General features: G+C 37.3%; 1 protein-coding gene across 1 annotated transcript in view; it reads left to right on the plus strand.

Annotated features, from left to right (window-relative positions):
- Positions 1-15,515, plus strand: part of LOC132129545 (MICOS complex subunit mic25a-like) — a 63,696-nt gene that overhangs the window by 35,467 nt on the left and 12,714 nt on the right. Inside the window, exon 6 of the mRNA XM_059541174.1 lies at positions 7,224-7,359. Within this exon, the coding sequence (XP_059397157.1) occupies positions 7,224-7,359 (136 nt within the window). The remainder of the gene's footprint in view (positions 1-7,223; positions 7,360-15,515) is intronic.

Raw genomic sequence — 15,515 nt, forward strand, 5'->3', positions numbered from 1 at the left:
AAAAGACTTGAAAGGAATTTTAATGACTGAAGTTATTTATCGTAATTCGTGTAAGTCATAAATTCAAATCCTAATAGTCATAAAAAGGTCTTAAAAAGTCTTAAATTTGACTGATTAAACCCTGCAGGAACCCTGTATATGTATATATATATATATATATATACACACACACACACACACACAGACACACACACACACACACACAGACACACACACACACACACACACACACACACACACACATATATATATATATATATATATATATATATATATATATATATATATATGTGTATATATATATATATATACACACACATATATAATATACTATTTTTGATCAACTCCAGAGTGAGTGATTGGTCTGTTTTGAATTGCATGTACATAAAAATAATTTGCTCTATTGATATTTTTGAAAGTCATCTTTCTTTTGGAACCCTTCTGTTAATTCTGGCTTTTCATCCAAACCCCCCACAGAACAAAGCACTGTGGGTACGTGTGCGATAGCTAATTTTTTTGAAAGAAGGGCAATCATTCAAAACATTAGAATCCTGAATTCACCAGACGACTCTTAAAAATACATTTTTGTTTGATAATACAAAAATAACACTTTTCACCATTAAACCTGCAGATGGCTTGTGACTAATTCTCTCCCAGCATGCTTTGTGTTAGATTTAAAGAGGGATTTGAAACGATAATCTCATAAGGCCGTCCCAGTGTGTGAGTGTGTGAGCATCGAGCTCAGATCATCTGATTGAGTGTGCGTGATTTACGTGTGTAAGTGTTTGTGTTTGATTGTTTCCTCTTCTGTCCTCTTGAGTTTCACAGGTTTTGTAGCAGCTGTCGGTAAGTGCCAGTCTTAGGTGCAATGATGGCAAAGAGTCGAGTGCTTTGAGGTTATAAAAATGATGTTGGGACCTGGGTAATGAGCTTCCCCCTGGGGATGTCTCATCTGCCAATCAGAGCACAGAAGAACATCTGTACATGACGACTTCAGTTTTTGTGTGTCTTTGTTGGTAGTGTATGACCTTATTCTTTTACTAAAACAGCCGAGCTGAAAGCACACTAAAGCGTCTCTTTAAAGTCGACTTGATATGGTGTTCGCAAACCTTTTTACTTTTGTAATGAGATTTTTTTTGTGTGTGTGTGAAACGTGGAAAAGTGGGCGTTTCATGACAGAATAGAGCCAGATGGCTGGTATTGAAAGGTTGACACTTAAAGGGTTAGTTCACCGAAAAATGAAAATTATGTCATTAATGACTCACCCTCATTCCAAACCCGTAAGACCTCCATTCATCTTCAGAACACAGTTTAAGATACTTTAGATTTAGTCCGAGAGCTCTCAGTCCCTCCATTGAAACTGTGTGTTCGGTATACTGTCCATGTCCAGAAAGGTAAGAAAAACATCATCAAAGTATTCCATGTGACATCAGAGGGTCAGTTAGAATTTTTTGAAGCATTGAAAATACATTTTGGTCCAAAAATAGCAAAAACTATGACTTTATTCAGCATTGTCTTCTCTTCCGTGTCTGTTGTGAGTTCAAAACACTCCAGTTTAGTGATATCAGGTTTGCGAACGAATCATTCGATGTAACCGGATCTTTTTGAACCAGTTCACCAAATCGAACTGAATCGTTTTAAACGATTCGCGTCTCCAATACGCATTAATCCACAAATGACTTAAGCAGTTAACTTTTTTAATGTGGCTGACACTCCCTCTGAGTTCAAACAAACCAATATCCCGGAGTAATTCATTTACTCAAACAGTACACTGACTGAACTGCTGTGAAGAGAGAACTGAAGATGAACACCGAGCCGAGCCAGATAATGACTCGTTCACGAGTCAAGAACCGTTTCTGTCAGACGCGTCCGATTTGAGAACTGATGAACTGATGATACTGCGCATGTGTGATTCAGTGTGAAGTAGACCGACACACAGTTCACCAAATCGAAATGAATCGTTTGAAACGGTTCGCGTCTCCAATGAGCGTTAATCCACAAAATGACTTAAGCTGTTAACTTTTTTAATGTGGCTGACACTCCCTCTGAGTTAAAACATGAGAATTCCTGCTGAGGAACTGTGATCCAGCCAAGATGAACTACCGAACCTACTGTTGGGTGCACTGCAAGATGTTTGCTAATGCTGTTGTTGGTTATTCTATGCGAATGAATCTATAATCCATCTATCTGCCACTTTATTAGGTACACCTGTTTTGATGAAAATATCTAATCAGCCAATCACATAGCAGCAACTCAATGCATTTAGGCACATGGACATGGTCAAGACAGTCTGCTGAAGTTCAAACTGAGCATCAGGATGCTGAAAAAAGTTAATTTTAATGACTTTGAACATGCCATGGTTGTTGTTTCCAGGCAGGCTTGTCTGACTATTTCAGATATTGCTGATCTACTGGGATTGTAATGCATAACCACCTTTAGGATTCTCAGAGAATCGTATAAAAGGGAAAATATCTAGTGAGTGGCAGTTCATTGCGGGCGAAAATGTCTTCTTGATGACCGAGAGGTTAGAGGAGAATGGCTTGACTGGTTTGAGCTGATAGAAAGGCTACAGTAACTCAAATAATAACCCGTTACAACAGAGTTATACAGAAGGGCATCAGTGCACAACCAACAAAATAACCAAACCTTGAAGAAGATGGGCTACAGAAGAAGACCACACCCTGGCTCACTCTTGTCAGATAAGAACAGGACTGTAGCTGTTCTGGAATTCCTCAGTTTATTTGTGTGTTCCACAGAAAACTTACAGTTTTGGAACAACATGAGGGTGAGTAAATAGTCACATACACAAACAGTTTTTAATTTGGGTGAACTGTCTCTTTAAGAGAATGAAGTAAAGAAAAAGAACAGTAAGAAATGCATCTGGCCAGCATCATGGTTGGTCTACCTTCCCAGTAAACTTTCCTGCTCTATGGCAGCCAATTATATTGCCGCAGTCAGGCATTTGTTGATATTTTTCTTTTTCTTTTCTCAATGGATGTTGTTTGGGGTCTCTCAAAAGAAAGGCCCTCATTAGAGGAGCTGTTGGCTGGAAGGGTGCGTGGAAGTGTGGGTCAACTAGACTGTAGCCACAGTACAGTATATGTTCAACCCAACCCTTGTGCAGCCCAAATAAAAGTAAACCAGCAGGTTTTTTTTTTCTCTTTCTTTTTTTTTCTCCACACACGTGCTAGGTTTCTGGTTTGAATTTTGATAATCATCTTGTAGCATTCTCTTCTCACCATGCTCTCCTTGCTTTTGTTTATTCAAATGAAGAACTTTATTTGACCTTGATTTATGTATATTTTTGCAGATGCTTTGCTTTGAGGGATTTGCATTGGGATTTTAGACTTTTATCTTAACTTTTCCTCTGTAATTGGGGGTGATGTGGCCTAGTAAGATCTGGGATTTAACTGAAATGTTCCATCCCAAGAAAGAACGCTTGTGAAAGAATTTACATAGAAAAAATTGCTTCATTGTGATCATGTAAATGTTAAAATTCTTATTACCATACAGTCTTTTTTACTGAAGACTTGTTTTTAGTACCCATTATTCTCAGTGGTGATTCTCATTACAGAAAAAAAACTATACTAAATTTTTCCTCAATTTAAAGAAGTATAAATTAAACCACCATGATATAGAATACTAAGGCCGTCAATTTAACCCAATAATTTTGTAAGACTTGTATTAGCATTAATATTTAGATACTAACTGAAGTCAAATAAACAGTGGTCATCATTTGACTGTCCTTGCACAAGCACACACACACACATTCTGCACCGAGTTCTGCACCGTTGCTTTGTGACCTCCTGGCTTGAGGACAAGTCAGACCATTCCTGCACCCAACAAAACTCTCACCTTGTCAAACCAGAGTAACATCTCCTCTCTACCCCTGTCTCCACGTGGCCGACCGAAAGTTACAGAAGCACGCGTGACTGTTGAATTCCACGCACTGATTGACTAGAGGCAAGAGAAGTGACAAGACAGCACTCCAGAGGCTGTTACCCCAGAGAGAGGTGCAGAACTGTGGCCCGCCAGTTTAGCAAATGTGGACTCCGGCTACGGGAGTAATTATCAGCTTTGTCAGATCCCTCTGAGTGCCTCTTTTCTCTTTTCTCTCTCTCTCTTTATCTGTTTTTTTCTCCCATCCTCCTTTCGCCTTGTCAAGTTTAAGTGGGGCCCATCGCTGTGAAAAACCGCCGACCCCTACAGGTGAGATTAGACGGGAGGCTGGAGGGATGCGGTCGAGGAGGCTCCGTCAATTGTAAAGCTGTCAGAGTGCGAGCGAGCCGCTGGAAGCAGAGTCGACGAGATAAGACGAGGTTCTCATCTACCAGCTGAGCTTGAGCAAGGTCAAGGCACAGGCGCTCTAATCTAGTTAATTTTAGACTCTAGACTCGGGAAAACATGTCATGCTGAACTCTGAGCTGATAAAGCCTTGTGACCTATGTGTTATATCAGGTTTGATTTTGTGTTTTCTGTTCTCATCTAGCTATTATTTGTTTATCTTGCTTTCTCAAGCATTCAGACGCTAATCCAAGTTGGAGCCATGGCTTGCTGAGATTTCTGTAGTGTGGTAGTTCCAAAGTCGTGTTTTCTCTTATCAACAAGAGCTGATTGGAAATAATTAATGAGCGAGCGGAAGCTAAACCTCTGCGTGGTCTTTGGTATCTACCAATTTTCAGCTAGCCCGGCTCCTTAGCTTCAGAATAATGAGCTTGTCTCTTCAAGTTTACGAGCACATGCTCCTACACACAGAATGTGTTTTAAGCTAATTTAATCTTTTGTAGCTGCTTTTTTCTTTGCATTTCATTTCCATATTTTTGAATTGCGCTTTGTGCGTTTCCGCCTCGGAAAGGTTTCTGAAGTCGCACTTTGTTCTCTAGTACTCTGCTCCGTTAAGGAGATTACAAATAATAGACGAAATTCTGGTAATTAACATTTAATCTTTAAGCGCCGTGTTATTTATTTACAGATGTGAAATGAGGAAATGAGCATCCCTTAAACAGGCACGGCTTGTGCTCTTCAAACAGAGCAGTTAGTAAGCAGCTCGGCTAATATTTTTATTAAAGACCTCACCTTCAATTTGGTTCAATTCAGTTCAGCCCGGGTTTGAACAAGCCAATTTTCTGCTTCAGACTGCTTTAATAAACCCTCTGCTCTATCAGAAGCCTTTGCCGTTCCCGATGAAGGCAGTTTATTTTAAATTAAAGGAGAGTTTCTTATCTGCCAGAGAGAAGAATTTGACTACAGTAGTCGTTCTTCCTTTCGCAAGGTAATTAAAACAAAAAACGGTTTCGGCATTCTGATACATGGCGGCCCTATATGTGCTATTGATGGAAGTTTTTTTTTTTACCTTCGCCCTTCTCCTTTCAGCCATGTCTGGTTTTCCCGAACGATGATAAGATGTACAACCCGGATTGAAGTATCTCTACCCTGCATCAGATTAATGGCAATTGTTGATGATTTAATTGAACATGCAAGTGAAACCTAAGCCCGATTGAGCCTTTAAATCGCCTTTCAATTAAGCAGGATGTCAGTCGATTGTCTGAAAGCCGCAATTGTGGTGAAGCTGGAGGTGGATGCATGGATTCACTTTGCTTAATCAGTCCAGTGATGTTCAACATGACACCTGACTAGCCAAGCTTTCATCAGCATGACCGCCAAAGTAATTATATTGGATAAATTACACTATAAAGCCCTGTTTTGTTGGTTTAGGATATTATTGAACAAAGATACAGTTTTCCACAAACATTATCTATTTTATCAGTCAAGCCATCAGTAGTCAATACATTTTTGTGGTGTGAAGCCTAAGTACTGTAGCTCACTCTTTTTAAGTTAAAATTTAATGGTATTGCTTTAGATTATGTTTGCATTGAGTACCCCATACATTATTTGTGCTATCTTATCTTTTGTGTGAGTAGCTTGATAGGGTATTTATAATAAATAGTAAATAATAAAATGAAACCTCTTTTTTTCTCCATTTTGCTTTCATTTTATTGCTTTAGAATTTTTGTTTTTGTTTTTGTAAAAATAGTTGCACAAGTAAAACTTTATTTTTGTAAAAACAAACAAAAAAAAAAAAAACAGCAGACTGATTGCATGTCATAAATTTGTTGTGATGTAATTAGAGCCATTTCAAATTTGGTTAGTTAACTGTTAATTTGACTATATAAATGTAATATTTTTACTTTTTAAGAAATAATTATTTTTATTATTATTATTATTATTTACAAATTATCATTTTATTTTTTACAAAGTTTATTTATTTATTTTTTTTTTTCACCACATACATTATCTGATTCAGTAATTGTAATAATTCATTCTTCAATAGCTGTTTGGTTGTGCATTATTCATTTGATGTCAGGACTAGCTAGTTGATCTTTTTGTTGACTTGACAACCAGATTGATTAGCTAGATGGATAAATCTCTTTATTAAACCTTTTGTTGTCACTGTTTTATTTTAATAATTTAAAAAACATTTTGAATGGCACATATATTATCCAAATCCATACTTGTATTAAAAAAAATTAGCTTTTAAACTGACATTGAGAATGATTAGCATGATTGGGTAGATTGTTTTATAAACACTCATTTTTGTCTTTTAGTACAATTTTCTTGCACAGATGACATAATCTGAGTCAATAACTATCATTTATACAATGGCAGATTCGCATTCTTAGTTTGAGTGAAGGTGTTTGTCTGAAGTGAAGATGAATGACTATTTTTTGCCTTAAGGATCTATTGTACAGATGTACCAAAGATTTTTTGGGTCTGTTCACCCCCTCCACCTCCTTCCTGCTCGCTGGGTTATTTATCATAGTTGTTCTAGTCACTGCCACTCTTGACACTGGTGTTATTAATGAATATCCACTCTGCCAGTAATTCAGTTTAACCTGTCTCCCCGCATTCATTTATTCTACTAAACCATTCACAGGAAGAGCGGAATTGAGGGAGGGGTGGGAGAGAGAGAGAGAGAGAGGGAGGAAGGAAGGAAAGGAAATGAGTGAGTGAGTGAGTGAGTCATGCGAAAGTATTTACAGCTTTCAGCTGTAAATACAGCTGAGTCTGTCTTTTGGTTGTGCTTCATATAAAATATTTACTGTCACTGCATGTACGATCCTTCCAGGATGTCTACAGCAATATCCCTCTGCAGTTAGATAAAGTTAGATAAACACTTATGCCCTCATGACCCGCCTCTCTCAGACCTCTGACCTTTTTCACAGGCAACGTAATGTGGATCCGGTGTGTTCGAACCTGCAAGCTCAGATCCTGAACTGCTATCGAGAGAACCGTGAGCAGACGCTTCAGTGCTCAGACCTGGCCAAAGAGTACATGCAGTGCATCAGTGCAGCTAAGAAGGTAAGAAACCATAAAGATTTTGCTGGACTCTATGGTAATGTTTTTGTTAAGGAGCATTTGTGACCTCAGTTGAACTCTTAGGGGCACAGTCAAAGTTAATTTATGTACTGCAATGTTAAAATGTCAGTTCAGCATGCATATACTTGTCCAGCAGGTATTAAAAAACTAAGCAAATTTAAAAACATAAGTGAATATAAAAGAATTGTTTGGTATAAATGTACTAATAAAAATTAATTTAAATCTAGAACTGACATGATTTATAATAACTTTAATTTAAAATGTAATCTAGTTATATAAAAGTAAAAATGTGATCAATAGTTTGAAATGAGTATATATATATATATATATATATATATATATATATATATATATATATAAGAATTAAAAAATACCAAATATCGGCCGATATATCGGCCTTGGCAATATATCAGTCGACCACTAATGAATATTAATTACGTTTTATACAACCCGAATTCCGGAAAAGTTGGGACGTTTTTTAAATTTTAATAAAATGAAAACTAAAGGAATTTCAAATCACATGAGCCAATATTTTATTCACAATAGAACATAGATAACGTAGCAAATGTTTAAACTGAGAAATTTTACACTTTTATCCACTTAATTAGCTCATTTAAAATTTAATGCCTGCTACAGGTCTCAAAAAAGTTGGCACAGGGGCAACAAATGGCTAAAAAAGCAAGCAGTTTTGAAAAGATTCAGCTGGGAGAACATCTAGTGATTAATTAAGTTAATTGATATCAGGTCTGTAACATGATTAGCTATAAAAGCTTTGTCTTAGAGAAGCAGAGTCTCTCAGAAGTAAAGATGGGCAGAGGCTCTCCAATCTGTGAAAGACTGCTTAAAAAAATTGTGGAAAACTTTAAAAACAATGTTCCTCAACGTCAAATTGCAAAGGCTTTGCAAATCTCATCATCTACAGTGCATAACATCATCAAAAGATTCAGAGAAACTGGAGAAATCTCTGTGCGTAAGGGACAAGGCCGGAGACCTTTATTGGATGCCCGTGGTCTTCGGGCTCTCAGACGACACTGCATCACTCATCGGCATGATTGTGTCAATGACATTACTAAATGGGCCCAGGAATACTTTCAGAAACCACTGTCGGTAAACACAATCCGCCGTGCCATCAGCAGATGCCAACTAAAGCTCTATCATGCAAAAAGGAAGCCATATGTGAACATGGTCCAGAAGCGCCGTTGTGTCCTGTGGGCCAAGGCTCATTTAAAATTGACTATTTCAAAGTGGAATAGTGTTTTATGGTCAGACGAGTCCAAATTTGACATTCTTGTTGGAAATCACGGACGCCCTGTCCTCCGGGCTAAAGAGGAGGGAGACCTTCCAGCATGTTATCAGCGTTCAGTTCAAAAGCCAGCATCTCTGATGGTATGGGGGTGCATAAGTGCATACAGTATGGGCAGCTTGCATGTTTTGGAAGGCTCTGTGAATGCTGAAAGGTATATAAAGGTTTTAGAGCAACATATGCTTCCCTCCAAACAACGTCTATTTCAGGGAAGGCCTTGTTTATTTCAGCAGGACAATGCAAAACCACATACTGCAGCTATAACAACAGCATGGCTTCATCGTAGAAGAGTCCGGGTGCTAACCTGGCCTGCCTGCAGTCCAGATCTTTCACCTATAGAGAACATTTGGCGCATTATTAAACGAAAAATACGTCAAAGACGACCACGAACTCTTCAGCAGCTGGAAATCTATATAAGGCAAGAATGGGACCAAATTCCAACAGCAAAACTCCAGCAACTCATAGCCTCAATGCCCAGACGTCTTCAAACTGTTTTGAAAAGAAAAGGAGATGCTACACCATGGTAAACATGCCCCGTCCCAACTATTTTGAGACCTGTAGCAGAAATCAAAATTGAAATGAGCTCATTTTGTGCATAAAATTGTAAAATTTCTCAGTTTAAACATTTGCTATGTTATCTATGTTCTATTGTGAATAAAATATTGGCTCATGTGATTTGAAAGTCTTTTAGTTTTCATTTTATTAAAATTAAAAAAACGTCCCAACTTTTCCGGAATTCGGGTTGTACAAAATTAGTTTAGTTTGGTTTTAAAGCGACACTCACACTGAGGTTGCTAAGTTGCTGTACCATTTGTTGCTAACAGCCTACTCCTACATAACAGTTTATCCAACTTTAAGAAGAGGAATATGCAAACTTCACTTCCGCTTCCATTGCTAGTAGGTGTACGTAAAGCCCAGTTGGTAGAGCATGGCACTAGAAACATCAACATCATGGATTTAATTTATTGGGGACACAAAACTGATGACATTTGTCCCTTGAATGCACTGTAAGTTGCTTTGGATAAATGTGTCTGCCAAATGCATAAATAAAAATGTAAATGCCCATTGGCATCAGCATAGCATTGCAGCGCATTTGGAAAGAGTTGGTCTCTCACCAGTGGTCTTTAGCCCGTCACCTCAAACCTCACTTTGTAGTTATTTTGTTGTTATAAATCGCTGTCAGTGTGAATGCCTCTAAAGATCAGAAAGAGAAAGTGGAAAATTTTATTTACTGATGCAAGAAACCTTGATTTAAAATAATTTGTTGACTTAAAGGGTAAAGTTCAACAAAATATATAAATTCTGTAATCATTTAGGGGCTTTCACACTAAGCACATTTGCTGCGGTCCGAGCCTGAGTGTGATTGTTACAGGCACCCCCCGCAGTGTTGGTCTGGTTTCACACTTACTTGATTCTTTCGAACCCTGGTGCGTTTGCGTTCATCTTACGTCATCACAATCATGCACGGCACATGATAGAAAACAGCTTTCTTTCTTTTGTGGAATTAAAAAAGAAGATATTTTGAAAAATCAGTAGAAAGTCCAATGTTGTTTGCACCTGAATATTCTTGAAAATATCCTAATTTTCACATTCTTCATTTGTGTTCTACAAAAGAAAACAACTATACAGATTTTTAATGACGACATTAAGCAGCGTAAATTATGTCATGGGTGAACTATCCCTTTAAGTAACAAAATAAAATACTGGGTTCCAGTATTTTCAGACTTTACGATCACTGAAGTGTTTTGTGATGGTCCGTGGTGCCCTCGCTGCAGTGCTGTCGGTGAAAGTGTCCTTTTCAAGGTGTTAATTCTCCAGGAGTTTTACTTTTATTGTTCAGTTGTAGCCAGGCAACAGCAGAATAATGGATTCACTCCATCGCACCTCCAGTCGCAAGGAGAGAGAGAAAGAGAGAGTGTGTGTGGATGGGTTGCTGGCTCACTAGTACACACTGCACACAGATAGTGTGTGATAATCACTGCTTTGGCAATGGCTACCAGTACCAGGATGTGTATCTGGCCTGCCGTGTGCTGCTGCCAGTGGTTTATCTCTCTCACTTCCTCATTCCCCTCACCTCCACTCATCCGTGCTGTATTGTAACTATTAAATTCAAGTGTCGACTCAGTTTAATTGCTATTAGCAGCACAGGTACTCAGAATGAGTTTGAAAATGTCCTTGTTGTTTGGTCAGTTTTTCTTTCTGAATTGAGAATGTTGATAAAGGAGTTTCAATGCAGTTTGATCGAGCAATTTTGTGTGTGTGCAGTTTCGTGCTGCGTCTTTGTCCAACTTTTCACATTAGCAGGGAATAGCTATTGCTACAAAAGCAGGAGGTGGTAAACACAAATCCAGATCAATGGGATTCGTTTGACTAATCGAACATTGTTCTCAGTGAACACAAAGCCTCAGGATTTTTGTTCACTTTGTGGGCCAGAGGCAAGGCTTTACAGTGTCTATACCTGCTGGAAAGAGAGGTTGGCTTTTAATGTGGCTTTCCTTTTTACAAAAAGTGGGTGAAGTGAACATGAAAACAAAACTGACCGTAAAAAATGTGATATGGAAGAAAAGTGAGGAGTGTTTCATGTTGTTCAACCAAAACTGGAAATTAATTTACTCATTTTTTTTCATATTCCAAAACTGAATGACTTTCTTTAGTCATAAATGTAGTTTAGCTGAATGTTATTGTTGATCTTTTTCATACAAACCAAAATAAAAATAATTCTTCATCTTCATTTTAGTTCAGTTCTACTATACATCAGGGGAGAAGATTTTCAGTGATTTAATGACTTAAATTCTGTCTTTTCTTCACAGAAAGTGTTGCAGGGCTTCGGTGTCATATAACTACATTCTATGTATAAAAACATAAAATATCATCTTGTCTTGTGTTTACAGAAAATCCCAAATGAAACCGGTTAATAATTACATGAGGGTGAGTATATTATGTATAATTCCTTTAAATGATAGACATGTCAGTTATTATTATACGTAACACTTGCTTAGGTGAGCCACCTTTAGATAATATTTTAAGTTATATTATATTATAAGTTCAGCACTTGTCAGTTCTATAGAACAGACTTTGCTTGCTAGAGGTGTGAAAAATAACGCAGTCGACCTTGTTAAAATCGGGCTGCATTTAATTAGACTCCAGTAATTAAACCCACTAAACTGTGGCATTGAAGACAATGATTTAAACTAAATATGGTTTTAGTGTAAGGAAACCTAGATTTGCATATAAACTAAATGAGCTTGAGGACTTTACACATGTAAAATTCAGCATTGCCGTTACAGGAATAAATAATATTTTAAAGTATATGAAAATAGTAAATGGTTATTTAAAAAATAATAATAGTTATTCATTATTACTGTTTACTGTATTTTTGATCAAAATGGCAATAGACCTACTTTTTAAATCTTGATTGCAAGAAAAAAGTTATAGCTAAATTTAAATGCATATGTGTATAATACAGGTTTAAAGTAAACAAGCATCTGTAACACATAAACCAAGTCCGCTATTAAATGTCTATTTAAATTCAGCCTGATTGTTTTATTAATGTAACAATTTTTTCAATTTAATATTTTTCCTATATTTAATGTTAGTAACCCAGCCTGACTTGTCCATGAAGACCGATTAGTTGACTAGTTTTCCAGGCAACCCCTCGAGTTAGTAAATTTTGTAAATGTGTAAATTTGCCCGTCTCAATTTTAAGAACAGATCAATGTTGGGTCTTCTCATCAAAGCAGCTCCAAGACAGCAGTTTGAAGCTATAGAAGCTCTTATTAGAGAAACTCTCTCTTGCGCTTGACACACTTCACTTTGAGAAAGCTGCATGCCCTGGAATGAAGGGAGACGGAGAGAAAGAGCGGGAGTCGGGCGATCCATTTGTGCTGAGAGCATACCCCGTGCTCTCCTTCTGAGGGGGCATCCACGCTTCTCTGTGCATTGTCTGGGATAATCACTCCAAGATTGGCTTATTCCTCCATCCTGCACCCTGCTCATTTACAGCCAGGGCCAGATGCACCGACTTTGATGGTGATTGATGTCTCGAGCTCCCATGCATTTAACATTGAGGAGAGGAAGAGAAAAGAGAGGTTTGTGGGCGACTGCTGAAGTAGAGATGGAGGGGAGCAGATATAGAAGGAGATAAAAAAAAAACACAACGATGGAAGGGAAGAGAAAGAGAGAGTGGGAGAAGGGAATAGGCTAGTTAGTCCTGCATGTCTGATGCTTGATTGATGCTGTGGGGCAGCAGGGGCTGTTGCGTCAAGGATGAACTTTTTGAGAGGCTGCCTAAAACTTTTAATGCTGTTTCTCACAGCGCTAAATTTGCCCCCAAAGCCCCAGCTCTGCCATCAGCATCACTGCAGCCACAAGGGCCAATGCCCCATGTTTGTGTTGAAGTGTACATGACAGTTCAGACCAGTGCATGCTCTTCTAACAGATGTTTCAGAGTGCCTGTCCTCATATATTGATATACATCAGCACTCATATGAGCTCTGAGATACTATAAATAATATGAATATATGCAGGGCCGTTTGAGAGTTTGCATTGCTTAATAATTGCTGCTGTATGTAGTTTAAATTATTTCCATAAAAAAATTTAAGAGATCCATACACACATCAGGTTTGTCTTTATCATAAGTAAAATAAAACCACCTAGTGTTTAAATAATTAAATGCATTACTAATATTATTTTTACTACATTGTTATATTTAATAGTAATAATAATAAATATTGTAATACATTAATAAAATGCAAAAATAGATTTGCAATTAATAGTAAATTAATTGCCTTTCCAGGTCCCTTGCTGTGCCAACTCAGAGCTGTGTGTGTTAAAGCGAGTTCTCAGATCAAGTGCTGCTAGAATATTGCATGACAGCTTGTTATTTATTTGGATGTAGAGCAAGACACAAATGTAGAGCAAATTACTGCATTTAATTAGTCTCCAGCAAACATTTCAAATGAAATGAGATCTTTCTATTGTGTGTGATCTGTGCAGACTGATACATTGTCTGCTTAGCTCTTTCAATGAAACAAACCTGAAAAAAGAATTAGATAAATGGAAAGCTGAGAACTAAAGTACAGACCGACTGGGACAAGGTAGGAGGGTAGCCACTCTGGAGATTTTTCAGCTTGGATGAGAATAGTGTTTTGTTATGAGTGAAGTTATCTGTCCTGAATCATTGAACGGTTTAATGTCACTGACTATTCATAACTACAATATATATAGGGCTGCACGATTAATCGTATTTTAATTTCAATAATGATATCCACCTTTCTCAATTACTTAAAAATAATCATCACGATATTGGCCGGCTCGTTGTTTATCATGAAACGTCTTTTAATTTGGCATTTGCATTATCTTGCATTGCTAATAAGTCTTCATTAGCGTTTATGCTTGTGGTTGCCAGATGTAAAGAGCTTTAAGCCCCAAAATAGAGCTTTTCTCTTTTAAGGATAAACTTTCTGCCCAGTGTTTTATTTAATTTGTGCAATCTGGAAACCCTGTGCATGCTCACTGATGGCGGAACAAGTGCTGATGATGATATAAAAACATTTTAGCGATCTCTCCACAGCAATATTCTGCTTACATGAAGGTGTCATATAGACAATGTGTGTTTTTTCACAAGCCATTTGTACTGTTTGTGTTACCAAATGTGCCATGATCAAACTTTCACAGTTTCAATAATGGATCTATTGTGTTTGAGGAATAAATGCGCTTTTCCTACAATATAATGGGGGAAAATGTACATAAATTGGAATTGTTGGAATTTATATTAAGAGTTTCTAAAGTTTTTTTTTTTTTTTTAACCAGTTTTTGTGTTTAAAATGGCATGGCAATGTTAGTTTTCAGCCTGTATTAACGATCTTTGAGAAAATTTACTGTGCGATCTGAGTGGCTTTTTCCCATTCGCGAACAAATTGTCACTCAGAAAATGTAATGTGAATACAGATGACAAAACACTAACCAAAACCAAGAGTTTTGTATTATTATAGTTGGTTAAATGAAGTCAGTGTATAGTCATTGGAGGTTGGTTAAAGGACACATGAAATGTCATTGCATTTCCCTGATGAATAATAAAAAAAAAAAAAAAAACAAGAAAAAAAAAAAACGCTAAAACCAGCCTAACCTGGTTGACTGATTTTAGTTGGTTATCCAGCCCGGTCTCTGCTGGTCAATGCTGGTCAGAAGACTGGTTTTAAAGGGGTTTTGACCACTTCCTTAGCTGGTCAGACTGGGAGACCAGCTGGAGCAACCAGCTAAAACCAACTTGACCAAGCTGGGATACAAGCTTAAACCAGCTAAGTTTAGGCTGGTTTTAGCAGTTTTTTTTTCAGCAGTATCGAATAATCGTTATTAATAATCGTGATTATAATTTTAATCAAAATAATCATGATAATCAGTTTAACCATTATCGTGCAGCCCTAAAAATATACCTTTACAATAACTTAAACTTCACTGTCAATTTAAATCTGCAGAAAATTAATTAACATTCTGAAAGTTGTGACCCGAATTTTAATTATACAACAGATCCCGTTCCAGTATTTGAATTTGATTGACCGAGCAGCATTTCAAGAGCGCTTCTATACACTCCAGGATCTTTGTACTGTTTTCATCACTTTGCTTCTTTGCAGTCTGTACATTAGTGGTGTATAATTGAGTCATTTACTCAAAAAGAGATTTATTCAAAAACCCTGATTCATTCAGTAATGAACCACCACTGTGTTTGGAGATGTGCAATGGTTGATTTATTGGAACTATTTTCAGTGTTGGAGCATTAATTGACCGTGACCTCCAAAAAGTAGTGTAGAAATTATCCAAATGAAGAAGGAAACTC

The sequence above is a fragment of the Carassius carassius genome, chromosome 46 (assembly GCF_963082965.1).
Source record: "Carassius carassius chromosome 46, fCarCar2.1, whole genome shotgun sequence".
In the NCBI taxonomy this organism is placed as follows: Eukaryota; Metazoa; Chordata; class Actinopteri; order Cypriniformes; family Cyprinidae; genus Carassius; species Carassius carassius.